This window comes from Trachemys scripta, chromosome 8, assembly GCF_013100865.1.
Source record: "Trachemys scripta elegans isolate TJP31775 chromosome 8, CAS_Tse_1.0, whole genome shotgun sequence".
Taxonomy (NCBI): Eukaryota; Metazoa; Chordata; order Testudines; family Emydidae; genus Trachemys; species Trachemys scripta.
Window position 1 is genome coordinate 2,287,775 of NC_048305.1, and position 25,036 is coordinate 2,312,810.

The window sequence follows — 25,036 nt, forward strand, 5'->3', positions numbered from 1 at the left end:
ATATGGTACAATGTAGTCTAATTATGCTTTTATTGTTTTAGTTTCTTATGCATGGGCTATTCAGCAATTCAGAGCTTGCCGTCACATCTTCAACTCAATACGTATGTGGATGAGGAACAGTGACATACCAGCAATGTGCGGGGACCAATCAGACCTTTAGGGGGCAGTGTAGATCTGTACTGACCTGGTGGAAGCCCATGGAGCCATTGTCTCATAGACCAGCATGATGTCCTGGAGGGGCTCTGGGATTGCAGCTGCAATGGTCCCTTTCTCAGGTGCACTTTGCCCCACTCCACAGAAGCACTGCAAGACCCGTTGAGTTCCTCCGCTCCCTGAATGCAGGGGTACAGTTGTATTCTTACCGCCCATTTTTTCCCCATGCGCACCAGGGCCAAATCCTTACTCTAACAAATAATCCCTATTTACTGGAGTAAAACAGCAGGATTTGTTCCCAATTGTATTATTTTCAAACACTTGTGCAGAGAAGTCAGTACACAATTAGGCTGACAGAATTATATAGGAAATGGAACAAGCAGAGGTATACTCTCCTAGCGCACATTAATGTGACGCTCAAAATATGTGTGCAGATTTGCAGTAACTGACTATGCAATTCATGCACTAAAAACTGTCTCTTCATGTTAGCTGTACCTGTAGGGACCATGTTATAACCTTAGATATGTTACTTTTGAGTAAGAAGCAGGATGGTTTGGGGGATTAATAATTTAGTTCTATACCTAGCTGTGCCACAGACTTTTTGTTTGACCTTGGACAAGCCTTGCCTTAGTTTCTCCATCTGTAAAATGGGGCTAATATTTTATGTAATATTTGTTTGTTTCAGTTACTTGAGCTCCTACACAGGCTCTGGGCCCTATACATATTTTATAAAAGCACCTTTCCTCATAAGCCACAAAAGTTTCCCCAAATAAGGTCCTTACCTCTCCACCTACTAAGTGAGCCTGGCCTGTCAGAAACAGCCTAGGAAAACAGCTATGCTATGCTGAGTGCAGAGATCAAGGCTCTCTGTGATGCAGGGCGTTGGGGAAATAATACCTACCTTCTTGGGGTGTTGTGAAATTTCATCCTTTCTTGTAATAAGGAACTTTGAGATCCTCAGATGGAAGGCATTCTAGAAGTGTGAAGCATTATCAATGAGCCAGCCTACGGTTACCATTTCTAAACTTAGTTGCAGGTGATATACAGTGGTTCACTCTCTGATATAAAATATGATCACTGCATATTTCTCAATTCTCACAACACACTCCAGTTGAGCAGCAGAGAGCATCCTTCTTACCATCGTGATGCCGTTTAGCAGCGTGTGCTAGAAGCATACGGTGCCATTGTCATCATTCTTCTAAGAAATACAGGGCTTCACAATCTATACTTAACTGCTGACACTTGAAAACTCAGACATTTTGGTAAAATGAATCAGGCCTTAATGTTTCTTTTATGAGATCTCTTCTCATAGGAAGGAGGTTTGGCACCATTTGGAGATCAAGCGTAGTGATCCATCATAGTAAAGTCAGCTGTCCCAGCTAGCTTCTCAGAGGTCACTTGATCGAACTAACAGCTCTTACAACTATATTATTGCTTATGGAACAGTAATTGAGGCACTATGGATAAAAATTACCTGGTCTAATAGGCAGTGAACAATTTGCTCTCAATACAATTATAAGCCAAATCATTCATTTCATAACACTCGGACTAATTTATTTGTTGACCTTTTAATATCCATAGCTCTTCAGCTGTATTAACTGCAACTCAGAAAAATCTCTTGTTCATTTTACTTTCATTGATTTTTTTTCCATTGAGGCAATAACAGTTGTTTGAGTACAGCCTTTTCTTTCTGTTGTAAAAGTCAATCATGTAACTTATGGTGATATAACTCCTCTGGACTGAAACATCTTCAAAGTACAATAGTGTACAGTCTCATGTTCTCTCTGTAAACAAGGGCATGCATTTTGGCTTTGTTTTCATGATAGATCTGTGTTCACATTAATATATTGGACAGTGGAAGATGGAGAAGGTGCACAGGAATGTTATATAAAGCTATGCCACCCTATGTAATGTAATTTTGTTTCATATACACAGTACTGAAGATACAGGAATTTCAGAAGTTGTCTTTATTTTAATCCCCACAATAGGATGAACTATAGGTCTGCTCATTAATGAAGATATCCTCATCATTTTATCTTGATATAATATCTTAAGAACATAAGAACGGCCATACTGGGTCAGACCAATGGTCCATCTAGCCCTGTATCCTGTCTCCCGACAGTGGCCAATGCCAGGTGCCCCAGAGGGAATCATCAAGTGATCCATCTCCTGTCTCCCATTCCCAGCTTCTGGCAAACAGAGGCTAGGGACACCATCCCTGTCCATCCTGGCTAACAGCCATTGATGGACATAGCCTCCATGAACTTATCTAATTCTTTTTTGAACCCTGTTATAGTCTTGGTCTTCACAACATCCTCTGCCAAAGAGTTTGACAGGTTGACTGTGCATTGTATGAAGAAATACTTCCTTTTGTTTGTTTTAAACCTACTGCCTATTAATTTCATTTGGCGACCCCTAGTTCTTGTGTTATGAGAAGGAGTAAATAACACTTCCTTATTTACTTTCTCCACACCAGTTCTGATTTTATAGACCTCTATCACATCCCCCCTTAGTCGTCTCTTTTCCAAGCTGAAAAGTCCCAGTCTTATTTCTCTCTCCTCATTTGGAAGCTGTTCCATACCCCTCATCATTTTTGTTGCCCTTTTCTGATCCTTTTCCAATTCCAATATATCTTTTTTGAGATGGGGTGACCACATCTGCATGCAGTATTCAAGATGTGGGCGTACCATGGATTTATATAGTGGCAATATGATTTTTTTTGTCTTATTATCTCTCTCTTTCATAATGATTCCCAACATTCTGTTCGCTTTTTTGACTTGTAGCCCAAAGGACCGCCAAGCACTTTGCAGACTGGAACTGGTCAAACTTTTCTAAATTTCAAGTTTTTGACACTTCAATTGGAAAAAAATCTTGACTCTATTTGATAATTTTCATTACGTTTTGGGGCTTTCATCTTGCCTGATAGCGGTCTGAAATATTTCGACGTTTGAAAAAAAAAATACTGAAATTTTGAAAAAGCAGTAAAAATTTTGAAACATTCCTGTGAAATTTGTTGTTGGTATTTTTCCAATCAACTCTGAGAGCGACTATAAAACAGTGATTGTTTCATTCGCCACTGAAAATGGAGTCTTTTCTGGTATGAAATGTGATATCTAGTTTCATATCACAGAGCCGTCAAGGGAACTATACTTTATCCAACTGAAATCAGCTGGCAGGAAGAATTTAATCAGAAAAATGTGAATGGTAATTGTGAATCATTTAAGAACACCTTACTAGATGCCCCAAAAGCCACAATTGAGGAAGAAGGCCATGCTTGTTAAAAAACAACAACCTGGTTTAGAGAGTAAGTGAACGCAGCTATAAAAAAACAAGTGTGTGTATATATGTGTGTGTGCATATATATCACAAACGGAGGAAAAAAAGGAAGTTGATAGTAATGAATATAAATCAGAAGTTAGGAATTGTAAAAAAAAAAAAAATTGATAAGGGAAGCCAAGGGACACAAGGAGAAAGTTAAGGGCAATAAGAAGGAGTTTTTAAAGTATATTGAAACAAAAATAATCTGGACAATGGTATTGGTCCATGACTAGATGGAAATGGCAGAACTATCAATAATGCAGAAGAGGTAGAAGTCTTCAATAAATATTTCTATTCTGTATTTGGGCAAAAACAGATGATACAGTCTCACTGAATGGTGATGATAACACTCATTCCATTCTACAAGTATCTGGAGGATATTAAACAGACGCTACTAAAGTTGGACAGTTTTAAAGCGGCAGGTCCAGATAATTTGCATCCAAAAGGTTTTAAAAAGCTGGCTGAGGAGTTCACTGGACTCTTAATGTTAATTTTCAATAAGTCTTGGAGCACGGGGGAGTTGCAGAAGTCTGGACGAAAGCTACTGTTGTGCCAATATTTTAAAAGGGTAAATGGTATGACCTGGGTAATTATAAGACTGTCAGGCTAACGTCAATCCCGGACAAGATAATGGAGCAGCTGATACGGGACTTGACTGATAAAGAATTAAAGGAGGGTGTTGTAATTAATGCAAATCAACAAGGCTTTATGGAAAATAGATCCTGTCAAACTAACTATGAGATTACAAGTTTGGTTGATAAAGGTAATAGAGTTGATGTAATAGACGCAGACTTCTATAAAGCATTTGACTTGGTACTGCACGGCATGTTTAAGGACGTATATTGGGCTGGGGGGAGGAAGTCTTTTGTTGCTGGTAAGCAAGAAAGTTGAAAAAGTCTTTTAACAACATAAGCTAGGAAGCACTTCACTGAAGTAGTTCTGCTTGAGCTAAAGCCTCTTTATGCCATAAAGTACTATTAAGTCCTTTGAACACATAGTTGTAAAATATAATTGTTACACATTTGGCATTTTATGCTTCCCTAGAAATTACCACTTGGTATCTACACCTAATCTACGGTCTTTCTTTTCATTTCAATTGGGTCTGAAGTGGTCCTTCATTGTAATGAGAATGCCCCTTTCAAGAGACTTTTTTCAATTATACTGATGATAAAATGTAAGTGAACGTACTCATTTGTAGAGGTTACGACTGAGCCGTGTTTTAACTGTAATGCTAAAACCGATCAACATTATTCCAGTCTCTATTTCAACATTTTTATGCACTCGCTCTGGGCAGAACATAGTGGAATATCATTGTAGGTCAAAATCTCACTGCTGCTTATTTATCAGTTTTCATTTCACCACTAAAAGCTAACGTACTCCAGCGCCTAACTAGAAACTATTCTTATGGTAGATTTACAACCCAAAAACTCTTCACCATTGGACCAAAAAAGTGACAGTTCCTCTCATCTTAGTGCTTCACTCTTATGTTATTTTTTTTTTCATTAAAACGGTTTTATGGGGATTTTAAATGAATGGCACATATATGAGTTTATATCTTGTTTCTGGAAAATATCTAGTCAATCATACAGGTTTTTTATATCTACAGTAAATATTCATAAAGATAAATACACCAATAAAAACAAAATTCAGAAAATGAAATAATTAAGTAAAAGCCAATTAATATATAATTAACACTTTGAATGCCAGATAGCTATACTGATAGATGCTAGCTGCAGATCTGGCCTTGTAATACTAATTATAATTAGATTCTTTTACAGACTTAAATCCAGTGAAGTGGACCATGTCACCCACTTCTGATTTGACCTGGGGGGCCAGTATTTTAAAGGGGATTTGAACCTGGCCTCTTGGTGCAAACAATTATGCATGCAAGTGATAGAATAGAGATTTCAACCTACTTGATTTGCAAGTGCAAAGATGTTTCACACACACAAAGAAGTTAATCATCTCTCTATATTCTACTATGTACACCTGCAAAATTACAAGCCTTTTTTGAAACTTTGGCCCCAAGTATTTTTCATAATTCTTTCTAATAGGATATAAAAATTGCTTCCAAGTAAGGATTCTGAAAGAGCTAGCCCTGTATTTTCAATCAAATGTCTCACAACACAATGTCTAGAGACACTCACGATGCCATTCCTATCAAATTCTTTTTATGTTTGGGTAAGTCCATGCCCTCCAAATAATTCAAAACATTCTTATTCTTCCATAAAGGAACTTTGACAACTTTCCAAAAATACACAGGGTATAGAACGATCAAAATAAGAGCAAGAGTAACAACACTTTCCCTTTTTTGCCACTCTCATCTGCAGCTGTTTTCAAGGAATAGGAAAGTTATTACCATTGAGAGTAGCTGATTTAAGAGCTATCAGGAAATCTTACAGATGCAATAAGGAAAAGCAAACCTTAAAGCCTCAGTAAACTCAGTGACCAACATCCGCTTCAAAATATACTAGATGCCAATACAAATAATTGGGGTAAATTTTCAAAGCAAGGAGGTTCAGAGCTGATTTTCCATTGTTTTGAAAATGTACATCTGCACGCATCACCCAATGAATGCAAGTGCAATGCATTGTGTGAAATGAAGTTAAAATATATCTATTCAAATCCTTTGAATTTCAGGTAGAAAAAAAATTCTAAACTTTAGAAATGCTTGATCCAATTATGCTTTCAGCTACACCTATGTAAATGAGGACTAACCCCACTGCAGGCAATATAAGTGAGACTACAATCAGGTCCACCGTATTCTGATGGGAGCTGGGCATTCCCTTCCCGGAAGATGGCTGTGTTCTGTGAGCCATTGAGTGGAACACTCATGGACTTACCCATTTTTGATTTGGACACCATTTATTAATCATGGCATGGAAGATTGGATTGCATAATTAAGGAGATGGAGTTGTTGATAGAGTCCCTACCATCTAGAGATCAGTGCTAGCGCTTTCTCTATAACATGAAAAATTGTTCTGTTTCCTAATCTTACCAGTGTTTCAGACTGACATTCTACAGAGGGTATCTTTCTTTACTTCCTCGCAGTACGTTCTTTTCCTGATAATCAGGAAAGAGAGACTGTAAAAGATGCCAGAGAATCACTCAGCTTCTGATGATGGCAGTTCCTTCAACCAACAGTTAACAAGTTCCAAATAGGATGGACATCTTCCAGCTCAAGTAATATAAGATCTGGATGGATGGAAATATAATAGATGGCAGCTACCAGCTAGAGGATCTAGATGGATGAGAGGCTGACCTCATGGATTAAAATTTGACATCACTAAAGAGCTCTGGCTTTAGCTCACAGAGCTAGATGTTTCTCATACTGTGCAGTAATCTTTGTCTGCAATAGAGAATAAGGTAGAAGGAGATGGGGGAGAGAGAGGGTGTGAAGCTGCTCCAGTGGATATCTTGCCATTGACTTTAATAGGAGCAGAGGTAAAACCATGAACTGAGAATAAGGCTTTGGGGCAAGGTGCAATATTCATGTGTTTGAGCAGGAGAGGCAAAGCTCTGCAGAAGGGGAATATCTTGTGGCGAAAGATGAGGGTTCCAAATGTCATCTTGGCAAAGACCGCCAAAGAGAGGAATTCGTACTAGCAGAGTGATATTTAGTACTCAGTTTTCCGCTCTAGCCACCTTCTTCTTTTTGACTTAGAGACCTACCAGCAATGAAGACTTCCTCTGCTCTTAATGATGGAGCTCTCCTAATTACTTGCCAGATACTTCAGTTGATAATAATTTACTGAGAGCAGCCACGCTCTCAAACATAAATATATTCCAAGGGTCCCACATTACTATCTACCCAGAATATGTACTCCGAAGTTCAACCTCTTTGCTAGCAGCTGGGTGTATCGCCCATTGTTATAGTCCTGCCAAGTCCCACCTGGAATGTAGACACGTGTTTTAGATTAATAAGGCAGGCCAATACTCTTCTGGTATCTCGAGGTGCTGAATTAACAGGAGACAAAGATAAGAAGGTAAACTCACAAGGATGGGCTTACGGACTGTCATCATTATTTTGTTTCCTCTTTTTGACTGTAGTAGTTGCAGCTGAGAACTGTTTGAATGGGGTGATTTTTTTCTATTACTATGAATTTGTCACTCTTGTGGTTAAGAGGTGTCTTCATCATTGAGTCTCATCTTTTATGGCAAGATGTCTGCATGCTTTTGGACTTCTGTGTTCGTTCTTTTTGGAGCCTCATATAGGCTTTCTATTTTTTATTTATAGGCTTGATTCATTGTAGAGCAGGTGGGTAAGGTCATGCATCAGTGTTTTTAGTGCCCTAGAGTTAGGCTACGATCCTCTGTTTGGGTGGAAGCCGTTGAGACGGTTAAAGCTTGGAAAAGCCAGAGTTCTAGCCCCAGGGTGGGCCTTATGTGCGGGAACATGCCACTGGAATTTAGCGGTAAAAACATGGCAAAATTCCATCCTCTAGTTGATATTAAGCTGTACCTTTTTGTCTCAGACATATTTCTACCAGTTGACTTTCTTCCTCATTTGCCCTCTGGTCCTTATAGCAGCTATTCTGTGTTCATGTCTTCAGCGGGAAGATTCAGTTATGGAACATGGATGTATATCTCTGATTTCGTCTGTTCTTCAGTCAAGTTTTAGTTTCTGTGTGGCTGTAACATCTACTCGAGGATATGTCCTGCCATTTTACACTGTTGTGTTTTTGATAGTTACAGTCCCATTAAATTGGCACATTCCCCTCATTTTTAAGTGGATTAAATCTCTTTGCATTTTGAATTGCTTGTACAAATGATTTTTCTTTTCACATGCAAATGTTGAAAACAATAAGATAAAGAAATTTGCATTGTATAGATCTGGAGAGATGCACTGCGTTCATGGACATCCACCATAGAGATGGCAGCTGTAGTATGGCTTTGAGTCTCCTGTATGTTTAACTAAAGGACTGGCAGTTCAGAATTGTGATGTCCTAACTGGCAGTCCTATTGGCTGTCTACCCAAACATCATTTTTCTTTGGTGCGCCTTACACAGAAAGGAGTTCTCATGCTTTATAACTACGTCTCTGTCTCTCTCTCTCTCTCTCACACACACACACACACACACACACACACACACACACTCTGAACCAGAATGCATATATGCATCCGAAGAAGTGGGCTGTAGTCCACGAAAGCTTATGCTCTAATAAATGTGTTAGTCTCTAAGGTGCCACAAGGACTCCTGTTCTTCTTTTTGCGGATACAGACTAACACGGCTGCTACTCTGAAACCTGTATGTAAGTTGTGAGGAAATAATACATCTATATACATTTTTTTTTAAATCTACAAACTGGTCTTATTGTAAGAGTATCCGTAGTAAGCAGCATCTGCCACTTCATCCATCACAAAATAGTAATAAATAATTAAGTATTTAATATTTATCATTTTAATCTGAAATTTCAGAATGTGACTTTTCAAGGGAAGAAGGTAATTGGCATCTTATACTCAGCATGTTAGCTCAGCATGTGGGTTTGTGCTGTCAGTCCCCGTGAAATAAGGAAGTTAGGAGACAGAGCCAGTAGGTCAGAGATGAGTTGAGGAAGTATGAATGACATCATTATCCATGAGTAACCTCTCCGAAGATGAATGAGCTCTCTCTTGTATTACAGTGCTAATAGAGCATTAGAAGGCGATATGATATCTAGACAACACATAAGATAAATGCCTCATGATTTGCTAGAACAGCTTTTTTTTTTTTTTGCAAGTACATAAATCCATTGGTAGACTAAATAATACGATATGTGGCTGATGAGCATCATGTACAGTGGACAGCTCCCGCCGGACAAAATTCATGTGGCTTTAACAAGTCCCTCAAACATTCTGTAATTGATTTATTTAGATTAAATATTTTTTTAAATGCTAAAAATACTCCAGAGTGCCCTGACATCAGTTAAACCCACAATCCACATTGGGATGGATACGTAATTCTTTTGACTAATTGCAACATTGTAAGCAGAGGTCATCAAGAATGGTAACACATCTTCCTTAACAGTGGCACATACTGGTCATTATGATGAAATTTGACCCCAGTGAACCATATATGGAAAATATTATTCATTCTGAAGACAAGTGGCATAGCAGACAAAGCACTAGACTTTTTAATATGAGATTATAATTCAGTTTAAAGTAAGTGTCATGGTCTTGATGAATTCCTATTGGAGAGTTACTCACATCACAAGCTGAACAAATAAAGTTGGACAAGTGCTGTAGTATTCACTTTAGGTAAGTTCAGCCAGAAGTGGATTTAGTTTGAATTTAACATTCTGTGTTACAAAAGTGCAGTCCTTCTGCTGTGATAATAAAATCCTTCCCGCACTAATGTTGGACCATGTAGCTACAGGGCTTCCAGGCCTGAGACTCTTCTGCTGTTCACATCTGTAAACATGCCATCCCCCCATATTTTCAAGAAGAAAGAGAGCTGAGAATGCCTTTGGTTCTGTGTAAAAACAAAAACACAACCACCCCATTGCATTGTTGTTTCACAAATTAAAAAAATAATTCAGCTGTGTTTACTTTTCCCTAAAATAGAAACCAGATTGCAATTTGGGGGTCCAAAGGGGAAGTTGGGTCTAGTTTAGATTGCATAGCCACCTGCAAGGCTGGAATACAATGAGCTTCAGCTCTGATGTCATTTTTTCCCAATTCGGTCATTTATTATTTTTCTAACAACAAAATTATGCTTATTTCAAAGAAAAGGCAAGAAAATCCTTATCCTGGAACAGGCTACTTTCTGTATACTCATTTACTCTAAACCAAAAGCAGGGAGACTTTTAGAATAATGAGAAGAATGACTCTTTCCTTACAAACGCCTCCATAAATTAGATATTAGCTTTAGTCATATTCTGCCCCTCAAGAAATATTTTCACTTGCATATTCAAATAGAAGGCCCTTTAGACGATGCCCACTTACAGCATGAAAATCTAGGCTCCCAAAATGAGAGCAAAGAAGAATTTTCGTGAACAAAAGAGTATCTGGGACATCAACTCTTGACCCTATCATGAGATTTTGTTTTGTAGCGTGCCAGTCTCACTCATTTTTCAATAAAAAAAAAAGTCTGTCTGTCTGTCATCACCACTGCAATGGTAACATACAGTATCAAGTTGATTTTTAAAGACATAGATCTTTTATATTAGCTGTCCTTTTTATAATACTTTTTACAAATTTAATCAATACATTTTAATATTCTATATACTTTAAGTGCAACATACAATAAATATTGAAGTTTCATCTTAAACATGGTTTAGCCTTTAAATTGTTAAAACTGCAGTGCCCTTTCAATCTACTTACATAATGTCATAAAATATACATTTCAAGGTAAATGAAGTCAGCTACTTCAATTTAGTCCCTCAAACTGGTAGTAAATGAGAGGTTAACACTATGGTGCCAAACCCATTATTGAGTAAATTTAGCACCTTGGACAGCTCTGTAAAATCTTTATTGCTTTCCTGACCTGCTCGTCATGTTCTGTCTATGTGTTCGGTGGCTCTCAGCTCTGATTGAAAGGCAATATATTAGATCCTGAACACAAACATGCTCGGGGGCTGGTTCACTGTGAGCGTAATGACATGGAGGTGAGAACAATTTTCTGGTCACCGCAATCCAAGCACCTTGCAAGGTCTGTTATTCTAACTTATGGAGGATTTTTGGGGCTCCTCTGTATTTGAAATAATCACTTTAGCACCATTGGTAACTTAAGCAGGTCTGAAAAAGGTTTTCAATGACATAAAACAAAAACAAGTTAATATCTTAAAAAATATATAGGAGCATTTTCCTGTGCATGTTTTTAAGACGAGTTTGTCTGCATAGGAGCTATGGTCAGCACTGGAGTAGAAGATACCACTGCCTGACAAAGGAGCTTTTGTGTAACAGCCGCCTTGTGTAATCTGAAAATGTCAGATACAAGGAAAGGCTTTTATTGTGTGAAAATGTTGTTAAAAAAAGCATGAAGCTCACATTTACAGACTCTGGAAATGCTATAAAAATAACCTGGGACGAGCTGGAAATGTTCAGTGCCACTTGTCAAATGTATTTCAATAAGGCATGATGAAAATTAATTTTATTTACATGCAATATGATATGGCATCAAATAACTTCCAATTCCTTAATAGTGGGAACACGTTTGACATGACATGATGCAGCAGTAAGATCTCATGGTTTGAGCTTTGCACTGGCCTTCCCTCTTCCCCCCGCAATCTCTGCTCAGACTCGGTCCAAAGGATTTTTAGCTCAGCATTACCTAGATGACCAAGATGGGTTGGGGGGAGATTGACTAATTTTTAATAATTTGGCATAGTGATGCATTAGGCTACAAACATTACCCAAACAGTTTTCAGACTCTATATTGCTTCCTGGTTTTGAATTAGGGCTGGAAAAGACAAAATTTGACAAGAAAGATCTTTAGTTTGAATCTTTAATGCAAGGCAGATGAGGGTGGTCAATTTTTTAGTGGCTCTGTTAAAACTCGCTCTGTATACTATTAAATTATTAATTCCCATGGCCAAACAACACAAACAGGACAAAGGCTATAGCTGCCTATCAATTAGAAAACTGTTTCAAATGTCTTGATTCAAAATCCTTCAATTATATAATGCACTTCGCTTCATGTATGAAAAATAATTGAAATGTGTGCTTTGGAAAGGGGATGTATAGCAACTTAAGGCAAGCCTAAATGTTTACCAGGAGTTCAAAAAACCTCCATCTCATTTTTGAATTTAGGACATTATATATGTCATAAGTAGTTACTGCAGTATGACAACTGTTTTATCTTATCTTATAGAGAATTTAAAATTGAAAAAAATGCTAATATGCATCTAAAAGCTTGTCATTTGAAGAGTTGTTCGAGGATTTCTGAAGAGGTTATGGTGACAGCAAAATGAATGCAATTATATCTCTATTTTCTGATCAGAGTGTACAATATATGCTACATTACTGCTCCTTTTTGGTATAAAATATAGCTATTGTGTAAAATATTTTAAGTTAAACTTTTTTAACTTTACACAGAAGTATTAAAAAAGCCCTAAGAATTGGTGCTCCATCTATATTTGTAAACCTCCTGCAGAAATATATATTTGGATGCAGCTTCATGTTTCTATATTCGATAAACACTCAGCTATGGGGAAAAGAAGAAACATCATTTTTATTTAAGAGTGTGAATACGGGTAGGTTTTTTTCAGACCAATAGAGATCTGCTGGATATTCTGACATCATATAGAGGAAGATTTCCTTTGGTCTAAATTTTGCAGACGCAGTTAAAATTTTTCTTTTGGGATTGTTAGCCTGACTTCTTTGCATGCTTAAAAATATAAACAAAGGAGACATGGTGTTACCCAGATGTCGGTAGAAAATACTAAAGGAAGCAACAGAGTTTGAGAGAGAAGGAAAGAAGAGTTCTTCCTAAAACATATGATCATAGAGAACCACAACAACGATAAACAAAGGAGCAGATGGAGAAAGTGACAAACAAGGAAATTAAAGGTAGAGTTATACCCAAAATTCAGAACCAGCTCCTGGATTGTTTTAAATTACGCTTCTATGTAGGGAATTCTGCCAGCAGTCCCTTCTCAGTCCTGCTCTATCTCTCCATAATATTATTGTGCAACCTTTGCACATACATGATCATGACTGTGGCCCATAACATCAAAACCAAGTTGAATGTTACATTATCAGTAGCACAGGGCTGATTGGATCTCCTTTGACTGTGGCCTGTCTGATAAGGTCACAATTCCTGTGATACGCAATTAAGAACTAAATAAACACATCTAAGGGATGCATAACATGCTCTGAATGACATTGATTGCAGTAATCTAGTAAATGACCTCAGGATTGTATTCTGCAATAAATCTATGAGTGGTTTATAGTGCAGATGGCAGAGACAATTGAGTGATGTATTTTATTTTGCAGCATCAATGACTCTCACCCTTTTGACTTGATTAAGCTTGTGTGTGAATAGGATGAACTAGAGATTTAACACTATTCGATGTTTGCTGAGAGTTGTTGCTTGTAAAAACTACCTGGTTGGAAAAAATAACGCAACCAATACAACAATATAAAAAGATTCTAACTAGCTGCTTTTCCTACATCGTGTTTATTGAATTCAAAGGAGCATATCTGTTTTTATATTGACAGGAAGTGATACTGAAGAGGGCTGCTGATTTAGTGGAAGCGCTCTATGGTATGCCACATAATAACCAGGTAAGTGTATTCTACTGGAGCAACTCTAAAACCTGAATGAGCTTTAGTCCCGGAGTGATGGGTAAGGATATAAGCCTGTTATTACAGCGTGAAAGGAGGACGAATGTATGAGAAAACATAACATTTTGGCTGGTTGGGTGTTTTGGGCTGGGGAGTTAAGTATGTGAATTTACTGCTCATGTAAGCAGCTGGCTTCCCAGCCATGAAGAGTTTTGTCCTGGGTTGCCAGAAAACGTATAATTTGGGCAGCAACCTTGTAGGATTCTTGTCCTACCACTGTGATCTGCGGTGCCTTACCCCTGAGAAATGAGTGAGTAGTTTAGGCTCCATCCCCATTCAGTCTTTGGCCTCTAACAATCAGGGTGCCATTGTTTTTGTGAAGTATCAGAGGGGTAGCCGTGTTAGTCTGGGTCTGTAAAAAGCAATAAAGAGTCCTGTGGCACCTTAAAGACTAACAGATTGTTTTTGTGCTGTGCCAATTGTTTTTGCCCCCTGGGAAGTGGACCTGGACTGAGACTTCCAACTCCTTTCCCAGAGAGGTCAGTATTTCTCATCAGATGTTAACAATGTACTGTCATTAACTATCTGGGTGGAGTCAGTCCACTGATTTAGATACAAACCACCCAATCTGAGCCTTTGAGCCATCCATTATCTAGTACATTTAACATAACACATCTCCTTGCATTTGTTGGAAGATCATTTGATAATCCTTTTTATTTGTTCCTTTCCTCTCTCCAGGAAATCATTCTGAAAAGAGCAGCGGATATTGCAGAAGCACTGTACAGTGTTCCCCGCAATCACAACCAGCTCCCAGCACTTGCTAACACGTCAGTCCATGCAGGAATGATGGGAGTGAATTCCTTTAGTGGTCAGCTAGCAGTCAACGTCTCGGAAGCCTCACAGGCCACCAATCAGGGTCAGAGAAAGAAATAGCTTCTTCTTTTTATGCATCCTATGCTGACAAATGTAAGACGATCAGGCACTAAGGATGTAGGTCAATCAAGAACTGTTTATTCGAAGTTTAATAACATGCAAGGAGCATGCCATATCCTCTTGCATATTCCATGCATGATTTTGTCAAGGGATAATAGATTGCTTAATGACTTTGCCCCCAGTTCCGGAAAGCACTTAAGCAATGCTTTCCTGACAAGGGATGATTTCTTGAATTGGGGCCTAAAAAGTGTTTCCTTACAATGAAAGAGTATCCCTTCAGTATTTGCATTATGTAAGACCCACTTTGGGGACTATTTTTAAAATTTTGATCAAATTTTGAAACTTTGAAAATCTTGCCTGATTTTTTTTAAAGACATTTCCCTCTCCCCCTCCCCTTCTTTCAATTGGCTATAGAGTGTAGATAATAGTTTTTGAAGTTAAAAACATTCTCACATTTTGTCAAATTTAAAAAAGTATTTGTGCAAATACTTTCACAGTTCCCACTCCCGCTTTTTGACCAGCTCTCCCAATATGAAGTTTGGAATATATTTGGTGGTAAAGCCAGTAAAAAGGGGTGTTCTCCTGGAAGGCTGAAAGACCAGTTTACATTACATGAATATATATGTATAACTTTAGAACATAACCTACATTGTACCAAGGTACCATGGGACAAGCAGCAACATTTGGGTTTTATCTCCCAGAAGTGGAAATGTATTTTGTATGTTCTAGTATAGTTGGGTCTGAAAACTAATCCTACATCCAGACATGATTTCCACAACCCTGTTGCCCACAATTCTGTGGAAATTCGGAGCTGGATCTGGATTTAAACTTTGCAGCTAGTTTCCATCTCTACCATGAATTCAGATATCTTAGAACTTTGGAGAATTCATTTATCTAGGTCTTATGCCCTACATTTAAAAGTGGCTAGAGACACTTTAAATGGACACTTTAAAGGGGTTTGAGTTTTTGGAGGGCAGCACCCAGAACATTCAGAAAATGAATCATTTTAACTTGTGTCAAATTGGGCACGCAAAATTGCTGCTCACTTTTGAAAGTTGTGGCCAAATGTATACACCAACTCCATAGAATCATAGACTTTAAGGTCAGAAGGGACCATTATGATCGTCTAGTCTGACCTCCTGCACAACACAGGCGACAGAATCTCACCCACCCACACCTGTATCAAACCCTTAACCTCTGTCTGAGCTATTGACGTCCTCAAATTGTGATTTAAAGACTTCAAGGTGCAGAGAATCCTCCAGCGAGTGACCTGTGCTCCATGCTGCAGAGGAAGGTGAAAAACCCCCAGGGCCTCTGCCAATCTGCCCTGGAGGAAAATTACTTCCCGACCCCAAATATGGCCATCAGCTGAACCCTGAGCATGTGGGCAGGACTCACCAGCCAGCACCCAGGAAAGAATTCTCTGTAGTAACTCAGATCCCACCTCATCGAACATCCCATCACAGGCCATTGGGCATATTTACTGTTAATAGTCAAAGATCAATTAATTGCCAAAATCAGGCTATCCCATCATACCATCCCCTCCATAAACTTATCAAACTTAGTCTTGAAGCCAGATATGTCTTTTGCCCCCACTGCTCCCCTTGGAAGGCTGTTCCAGAACTTCCCTCCTCCGATGGTTAGAAACCTTCGTCTAATTTCAAGTCTAAACTTCCTGATGGCTGGTTTATATCCATTTGTTCTTGTGTCCATCTCTGATCTCCTACCAACAACCCCTGAAGAATAAGCCTGATGTATTTTTCTGTAGTTTGCATCATTTGTCTTAGTTTAGCAGATTTTGGGAACGGGGGTGGGGGCGATGTTTAGAAATACTTCTCTTTAACCTTTTCCCCTCTCCAAAAAAGGTTTTACTCGCAACTCAAGCAGTGTGTCACCTCATGGGTATGTGCCAAGCACCACCCCTCAGCAGACAAACTACAACTCCGTCACAACAAGCATGAACGGCTATGGGAATGCTGGAATGTCAAATTTAGGTGGTTCTCCAACCTTCCTCAATGGCTCTGCTGCCAATTCTCCCTATGCCAGTGAGTATTATACGACACTTCTGCATTTTGCACTTTTTCATTAGAATGAAATGGGGACTCCTCTGCGCTATGCAATAGTTAGTTGCTATTCTGTTTTCCCTAAGTCACTCGCCTTTTGAAGCACTTTTTAGTGTTGCCATGAGTGAACTGCTCTACTTTATTATTATTATTTGGGAGAACGTGCAGGTTTGAAAAAGAATAACATCTCTCACGACTGAGAGTTTCAAAACTTTCTTTGCATCCTGTAAATAACAACACACCCCCTTAAACGCTGCTAATTCTAGAAAATGGAGATCATGTAAATGACTTCATGTCTGCTGGATTTTGTCAAAACTTGTAGCCTCAATACTGAGCTTGTTATTTGGGGGGAAGGGAGTTTGATACTTTACTGTTGGAACAAATTAGGATTCATTTAGCAAATAGCCTCAAAGTTAGAAAAGATAGGTCCTGTAACTTTGGGAAGGGTTGGTATTTATCTGTGTACATAGTATGCGAACACCCCTCTTAGCAATTATTAATTGTCATTGAGGCCGCAATTCACTGTTTTTGTTGTTGCTCAGTATTATATTGACTTCACTTGGGATTAAGTAAAACTTGAGCAAGAGTCTCAGAATTCGGCTTATGTTTATTAAGCGTTTCTAGAGTGCCACAGAGATACAAAACATGGAAAAGCGCATGTTCCATGCTCTAACGAGCTTACCGTCTGAGGTTCCAACCCTGCAAACACTTATGCACAGGACTGACTTTATGCCTATTAACTTTAAAAGAGCTACTCAAGTGTGTAAGGTTCAGCATGTTGGCAAGTATACGCAATTTCGTAAATGTAACTACTCATGTGCTTAAGAGTTGACGGGATCGGGGCCTACAAGCCTGATCCTGCAAACCGTATGCACATGAATAGTAGAAACTAATGGGAGCTGCCCAGTTCACCCACCCTTACACAAATTGTGTAGTAGCTTATTCTGTGAGTAGTTCTGCTGGCATCAGTGCAAACTCAGTGAAAGAACAGGTTTGTAAGGACTAGTAGTGCAAGTGAGATTTTGTAGGGTCAGACCCTAACATGTTCTGTAGATGTGGGAGGCTAACTGTATCAACATGTGTAATTCTAAAGTTATCTGATATTCAGAATGACAGTTAATTATATTGAAATACATGCAGTGAGTCCAGATTTGAAAGGGAACTAATAACAATTCAATTTGAAAATAACGACCACAGCTTCTTAGCTTCCCAATATTTAGAAAAAAAATGTGCACCTACAAACCTAGCACTTTGTAACCAGGGAATCCCCAATCAGTATTACTTTTGTACTCTGATAACAATGGAATCTTTAATGTTATCAATTTTCTTACTTTGTTAACCTGGATTTCCTATAATAGAACCTGTACGCTCTGAATTCATAATGCAACATGATTAAAAAGGCGTCTTTTTTTGGAAACAGATGCCTGTAACCCATTAAAAATACTCCTGCAATTTATTATTTCATATTTATGAATGAAGCCATCTTTGGAGTAACACTTCACTTCTCAGTCCTGATTGTTTGCTTTATTCTGTTTTTATTTTCGGAGGTTTTTGTGGTAGATCTGTCATTCTGTTAATATCTAATCCGTTCAATCAGAAAATGTTTCAATCATGACCTGAAAATTAAAAGGTGGCATTCTTAATTAAATCAATAAACTAATTGCTGGATAGTAGCAATTCAATTTAGGTGCTTTGATTGTTCTTCCTTAACAAGTGCTTGCAGACACCAAGTGACTTCAGACTAGATTGTATCTGTCAGACTGTAAAACTTTGAACATTTAATTTCCATTAATTGATTTCCTCAGTGTTTCAAAAATATGATATCCGATTCTCATATAGGGACTCAGATAGGATGATTTTTATCTGCATAAATGCAAATAAAATAATAATCCAACGCTCAGCTGATTTGAATTTTCTTCCTATAATATTTAATTATTCATAAACCACTCATGTTCATAAATAGTTTCTAAACCAGATGAACAATAAGAATAAGGGATCCCACTGGTAACAGGTCCCTTTCTGTTTTGGTTCAAGGCTGGAGTCCAATAATACTGTATTAACTGGAATTGTTTGGATGTATTTTTATGAAAACAAACTCCCTACATGATAAATCCATGACCCAAAGACATTAATTGCAATATACAGTAAACCAACAGGATTCCAAGTACTCAGCCATTTAAAAATCAAACCTCCTTTGTGTCAACTTTGCAATGTAAACAGGGGGGTGTTTAAAAATCAGACACAAATGAAAAAGTTGCCTTCATTTAAAAATATTCTAAACCTATTTATAAAACCTGAAGACGTCTGTTTACTCCCATAAGTGGGGCAAGATGTTGAGCTGATATAAATCCGAGTAGCTCACTTGAAGACAATCAAGCTACACTGATTTACACCAGCTGAACATCTGGCCCATGGCTCTGAATGAAAATGTAGCATTCTCGATATCCAGACTGTGGTCACAGATCCGCCAGGAGGTTTTCTTGACTTGGCTGTCATAAAAATAAGTCCCTGTTTTCAGTATCCTAAATATCACCCAACATATGATTTGCTAATCCAATGTTTCCCCTTATACCATCCCGTCCTCCCACCGTGCCACCCTAACCCACCCACCCATTGGCCAGATGAGAAATATGAATAATGTTTGTGATGCTGTGTACTCTGATGATGGCCCTCAGAGGAGTCCAGTGGGGTCCGGAGAAGAAGAAGGCTTTGAAGCTAGAGAACAGCCTGATTTCGGCGTTTATAAATGAGAATGCATCATCACAGTACCCATATGTCATCTTGAGATAGGCTAGGTGGTATTCACTTATTGGGAGAGCAAAGAAGGGGAGGAGGGATAGCTCAGAGGTTTGAGCATTGGCCTGCTCAGCCCGGGGTTGTGAGTTCAATCCTTAAGGGGGCCACTTAGGGACCTGGGGCAAAATCAGTACTTGGTCCTGCTAGTGAAGGCAAGGAGCTGGACTCAATGACCTTTCAAGGTCCCTTCCAGATCTAGGAGATGGGATATCTCCATTAATTTTATTTTTTTAATTTTACACTTGGGAAGCAGGATTTACAGGGGTGATGCCCACAATGAGAAAATTGCATTATGCAATTACTACCACATCTTACATGGGATAGAGTGGGACTGGGAAAGGTTCAGAGAAGGACAACAAAAATGATCAAGGGTATGGAACTGCTTCCCTACAAGAGACTTAAAAGATTAGGGTCGATCAGCTCAGGAAAGAGCTGGATTTACCTAGTTTCTTTTTGAATTCTGTTATAGTCTTGGCCTTCACAACATCCTCTGGCAAAGAGTTCCACAGGTTGACTGTGCATTGTGTGAAGAAATACTTCCTGTTCTTTGTTTTAAACCTACTGCCTATTGAGATTCATGATCACGTACTAGGCAGTAAGGCCTGTGAGATTTTCAGTGGTGATGGCCACACACTATGTGCCAGATTTTAGTTCTAGGAGATAGGATATCTCCATAAAATTTACTTATGTGGGACTCTGAAGTCAAGGGGAGATGTGGATGGTCTCAGGGCCTTTTGAAATCAGGACCTGTGCATCCTGGAATCAGGAATCTTTTCTTCCCAGTGCCTGCTTGTGAATTCACAGTGTAAGAAATGCTTGGTTTTGGGTTTTTCTCCTCTAGTCGTGCCATCAAGTCCAACAATGGCCTCCTCCACTAGCCTCCCATCAAACTGTAGCAGTTCCTCTGGGATTTTCTCCTTCTCACCAGCCAACATGGTCTCAGCAGTGAAACAGAAGAGTGCGTTTGCCCCTGTCGTGAGACCGCAAACTTCCCCACCTCCCGCCTGCACCAGCACCAATGGCAATAGCCTGCAAGGTAGGTGAGATCAGCATGGGGAGGAAGATCGCTCCTCTTGAAACCGCAAGGTTGCGGCGCTCCATTACGCACAGCATTTAATTAGGCGTTTAATTAGGCGTTGGCAGAGGGGATGGAGCTTGATGGGGCTGTCGTGGTCTCTGGCCTATAGTTTACTCCTGGAAAGAGTAACTGGAATCTATCCCCGTCCCCCTGTGCCTAGCAGGTGACTGGGAACACACCCTTTCTTTAACTCTACTAATCCTACTGAATTTAGATGCTGTGGCTTTAAAAGCCCCGATCTAGTGTTTTGATAAAAACGAGAACTATTTCCACTTACTAATACCGTCCTTTTTCTTTCTTTCCTCTCTTATTCCCTGTTGTCGTCCATTATCAGACCAGTCTTTTGTGGACTCTAGCAAGTACTCCACTGCAGGGTCTCTCCAGGGGCTGGCCTTCTCCTGAAGTACGTCACTCAATCTTCCCTTCCTTTTTTTTCCTTTGTCATCGTACTCTTATGCAGAAATCCTTCCGACGCCGCAAGAGCTGTAGGGCTTCGCGGCACATACACAGCTGCAAAGCTTGGTGCATATGTTTGCCTTTAATAAATACAAGGCGCATTCCTAACTAAAAGCAGCATTTCCCAGTTTACTGCATAACGGGACAAACAGCTCCTTGTGATTAATGGACTGCATGTAAGCCAATTAATCTCCTGAATGATGCAGTGTCCCTTTGAAAGCCTCTTCGGCCATTGGTAATACAGGAGCGTCTTCTTTTCTATGTCCCTAGTTCTCTAATTCAAAAATATACGAATATGGTTACATAAGTACATAATCATGTGTTCATGTACACTGAGGGAACAGGAGAGTAAACTACAGTCAGCACTGGGGATGCTGCAGGAAACAGAACTGCCCATTTCATTGTTTGCTGCGGCGTGCTGTACAATGTGGTGCCTAACCCTCCCTTATAATTACTATACGCCACGTTAGCATGCTGAGACATGTACGTTTTCATGCTCACTTAGACCGAGGGGTTTTCATAAGCAGATGCAGCCAACTGTCTCAGACTATGCCAGAGGTGGAAAGGTTTTGTGATGCATGCTGTACTTTAGACCTCAGGTTTGGGCATTTTCCTTTCCACGTGCCTGTGCAACTCCGATAAAGAGTACTGAGCGGAGAATAAACCCTTTAATCACTAAACCCATTTCACATAGGGCTTGTTTCGGAATGATCTGTTCAGAATATGTGTAATGTCCTAAAGTATCTGCGTGCCATGCCACGGCTTCTGTCAGTCCAGAGGGGAGAGAAGCTTGTCTCGCAATCAGAGCTGAGATGGCATCATTCACAAATAAAATCTATATGCATGTAGAGTGGAAAGAATTCATTCATAAAAACCGGCATCTATCACGACTAAAGATAAGCATTGCATTCAGTGTACTTCAGACTGGTAAATTGGGGGTATAAATCCTTATGCTGAAATAAGTAGTTATAAGGCTAGAACATATGAATCAGTAGCTTTTTTGAGGTGTCAGTCAAACCCCTCATTTAACACATTAGAAACAAAACCACCAGGTTTTTAATCGACAGCTAAACCTTGGCTCACAGAAAATGTGCTGTTTTTAAAAATCCGTCACTGCCAGCGACCTGCAGATTTGAACAGCATTTATTTGCAACGGCATCAACTAGAACTATTTAGCCTTGTGAATAAAAATTGGAAACCGATAGTTGGCTCACATGGGCTTTTGAGAGTGTTTGTGTTTCTTCTGTCCCTCCTCCCCGCTTGCTTGAAGTGGGGAAAGAGTGCGAGCAGCAGGAGGTTTTTTTAAATCATTGTTTTTCACTTCATCACACACAGAATTCCAGATTTCACCTATTGTATTATGAAAAGCAATTATGGAATGAGCTTAGAGCACTGGTCGCAGTTGGGGATTGCTGATTGCCGCCTCGTTATGTCACGTCTTGAAAACACACCGATCTAAGTATTTCCCCTAATTTGTATTTAGCAATTCAGTTTCATAATAGGAATAAGACCAAGAGAAACAGTTCATTTCTTGGGCACCACTGAACTTCTTGGTGAGTTAAAGACACACGGCCTTTAGCCCCGTGCCTTATGACACCACCCGAGGCATGCAATAATCACTCAGAAATGCACTGCCTGTTGTGTCTTATTGCTTAAATAAACAACCATGTATAAGGAGGCTGTCTTATCTCTCTTGGGCTTCTGGTTACACCAGAAAGCAATCAAGCTTTGCTTATGTAGCAGAAGTCACTAGAACTGCAGCCATGCTGATCTGCTGTTCTCTTTGCCGAGCAATTTTGTAAAACTCAAAAGACATTATTTCTGTAATTTGCTAACAGCAGATACAAATGAGCATGGGATGGGCAGAAATAATGCCCATGTGTAGGGGCTGTTCCTCTCTCTCCCTTTGGAGGAGGTCTGATCTCATACCTACAGCATTTCCCTCGGAGCTCTCCTTTTTTCAGAAGAGATGGCATGCTGCAGTTGAGAGAATTTACATGGCCCCGTAGACGTAGCACTTAAGGAACAAAAGTAGCATGATCTAAATGAGGACCTGGCAGAATGGAAATGCCAAGGCTTTTAGGCAGAAAAGATGTCGTTTTCTCTATTTGACTTGTAATTTAATTCAGAATATCAGAGCTCCTCAATAAGAATAATAATAGTGATGCCTTGAAAACCTACTTACATGATGTACTTTTGTATCATTTCACTTCCACTGGCACCAGGTGCAGCTCTTGCATTAATCTATGGGGAAATGTAACAGTCCTAGAGTGAGGAATTGGCTCAGTTGTGGAGTTCCCACAAGTCCCCACTATGGGGCTGCACATCGTGGTACTGCCCCAGGAGAAGACCAGACTCAGAGAGATGTAATTTTGTCTCTGGGTTCCTCCCTTGCTCCTGGGGACGCAGTAACCTGCATTAGACCGTCACCTGGCACAGATTACTTACCCTTCAGCCGCAGCTCAGCTGTGCTGGCTAGAGTGGGAGGGGGGGACAGAGTCAAGACACCACCCACTCCCTCCTCTTCCCCTCAACTCCCCCCCCCCCACATAGGAAGAGGAGTAGTGGCTTCCACTGATGCTGCTCTCACCCCTGTACTTAGCTGAGCCAAGAAGGCCTTACAGCTCCCACCTCCTCCTCCCAATTCCCACCAACATGCTCTTGTTTCAGGACTTTCATCCATAGATCCCGAAGTGCTTCACAAAGGTAGTAAATATCATTGTCCCCATTTATACAGATGGGGAAATTGACTTGCCCAAAGTCACTAACCCGTAGAACACAGGTCTTCTAAGTCCCAGTCCAGTGGCCCACACTAATCCCCCGCATGTGCACATAGGGTGAATCACAATCTCGCCCTTAACTGGGGCCCTGTTATCACCTACCTGGATGGGAGGGGACTGGAATTCCTTAGAGCAGGGGTAGGCAACCTATGGCACGCATGCTGAAGGCAGCACACAAGCTGATTTTCAGTGGCAGCTCCTGGCCCAGGTCCTGGCCACCGGTCCGGAGGGCTCTGCATTTTAATGTAATTTTAAATGAAGCTTCTTAAACATTTTTAAAACCTTATTTACTTTACATACAACAATAGTTTAATATCAGAGGGGTAGCCGTGTTAGTCTGAATCTGTAAAAAGCAACAGAGGGTCCTGTGGCACCTTTAAGACGCGAAAGCTTATGCTCCCAATACTTCTGTTAGTCTTAAAGGTGCCACAGAACAATAGTTTAGTTATATATTATAGACTTATAGAAAGAGACCTTCTAAAAACGTTAAAATGTATTACTGGCACGCAAAACCTTACATTAGAGTGAATAAATGAAGACTCGGCACACCACTTCTGAAAGGTTGCTGACCCCTGTTCTAGAGTTTCCATTTCCTCAGACCCAACAACAAATGTCAGAGAATCCACAAGAGGCTTCCTGGTGGAGACGGCTGCTGGATAGATCCTTCATCTCCCTCTCCTGCCCGGTGGTAGCATGGTCTTGCCATGGGTCCCTGTGCCAGAAGGAGGGGAAGATGGGACCTTGTCTGATGAGGCCTAAGAATACTTTATAGCATCTTTTCCATCCGGCTTTATAGCATCTTTACGATCCATGAGTTTTAGGCCCAACTCATTCCCATATAGAGGGCTGGAAGCTCCATGAAGTTCCCCATACCAAGTTGTGAACATGTTGTTCCAGGGGCGGGGCAGGTTTTCCCCAGCCCCACAGAAGAAATGATGTTGGGTAGTTCAGCCCCCAAGCCCACAGATCCACATAGATACTGTCTATCTCAGCTCCACCAATTTTAACTTTACTATGATTGCTCCCCACAGGGCTGGTGGGAGGAGAATGCAGGTCTTCCTGGCCTAAGCATGCCCCTCCCTCCCCCCAAGTACGGAGCTTCAGTTCTATGGAGGGGCTTCTTGGGGGACAGATGTTAGTCACATTGCTTAATGAACAACTGGAAGGTGCTCAGAGACTACTGTGCTGAGCATGGTATAAGAACCTGCATAGAATAGAAAGGGGCCCTTCTTCCTCACTGGGGCCTTTGGAC

At 40.0% G+C, this 25,036-nt stretch overlaps 1 protein-coding gene across 2 annotated transcripts in view; it reads left to right on the plus strand.

The window, feature by feature from the left end:
- EBF1 (EBF transcription factor 1) overlaps positions 1-25,036 on the plus strand; it is a 317,562-nt gene that overhangs the window by 287,086 nt on the left and 5,440 nt on the right. The window contains exons 11-14 of one of the 2 annotated variants that reach the window (XM_034778464.1): positions 13,613-13,678; positions 14,417-14,594; positions 16,477-16,656; positions 20,312-20,506. In XM_034778464.1, coding sequence (XP_034634355.1) covers positions 13,613-13,678; positions 14,417-14,594; positions 16,477-16,656; positions 20,312-20,506 — 619 coding nt within the window. The remainder of the gene's footprint in view (positions 1-13,612; positions 13,679-14,416; positions 14,595-16,476; positions 16,657-20,311; positions 20,507-25,036) is intronic. The other variant, XM_034778463.1, reaches the window with a different exon arrangement.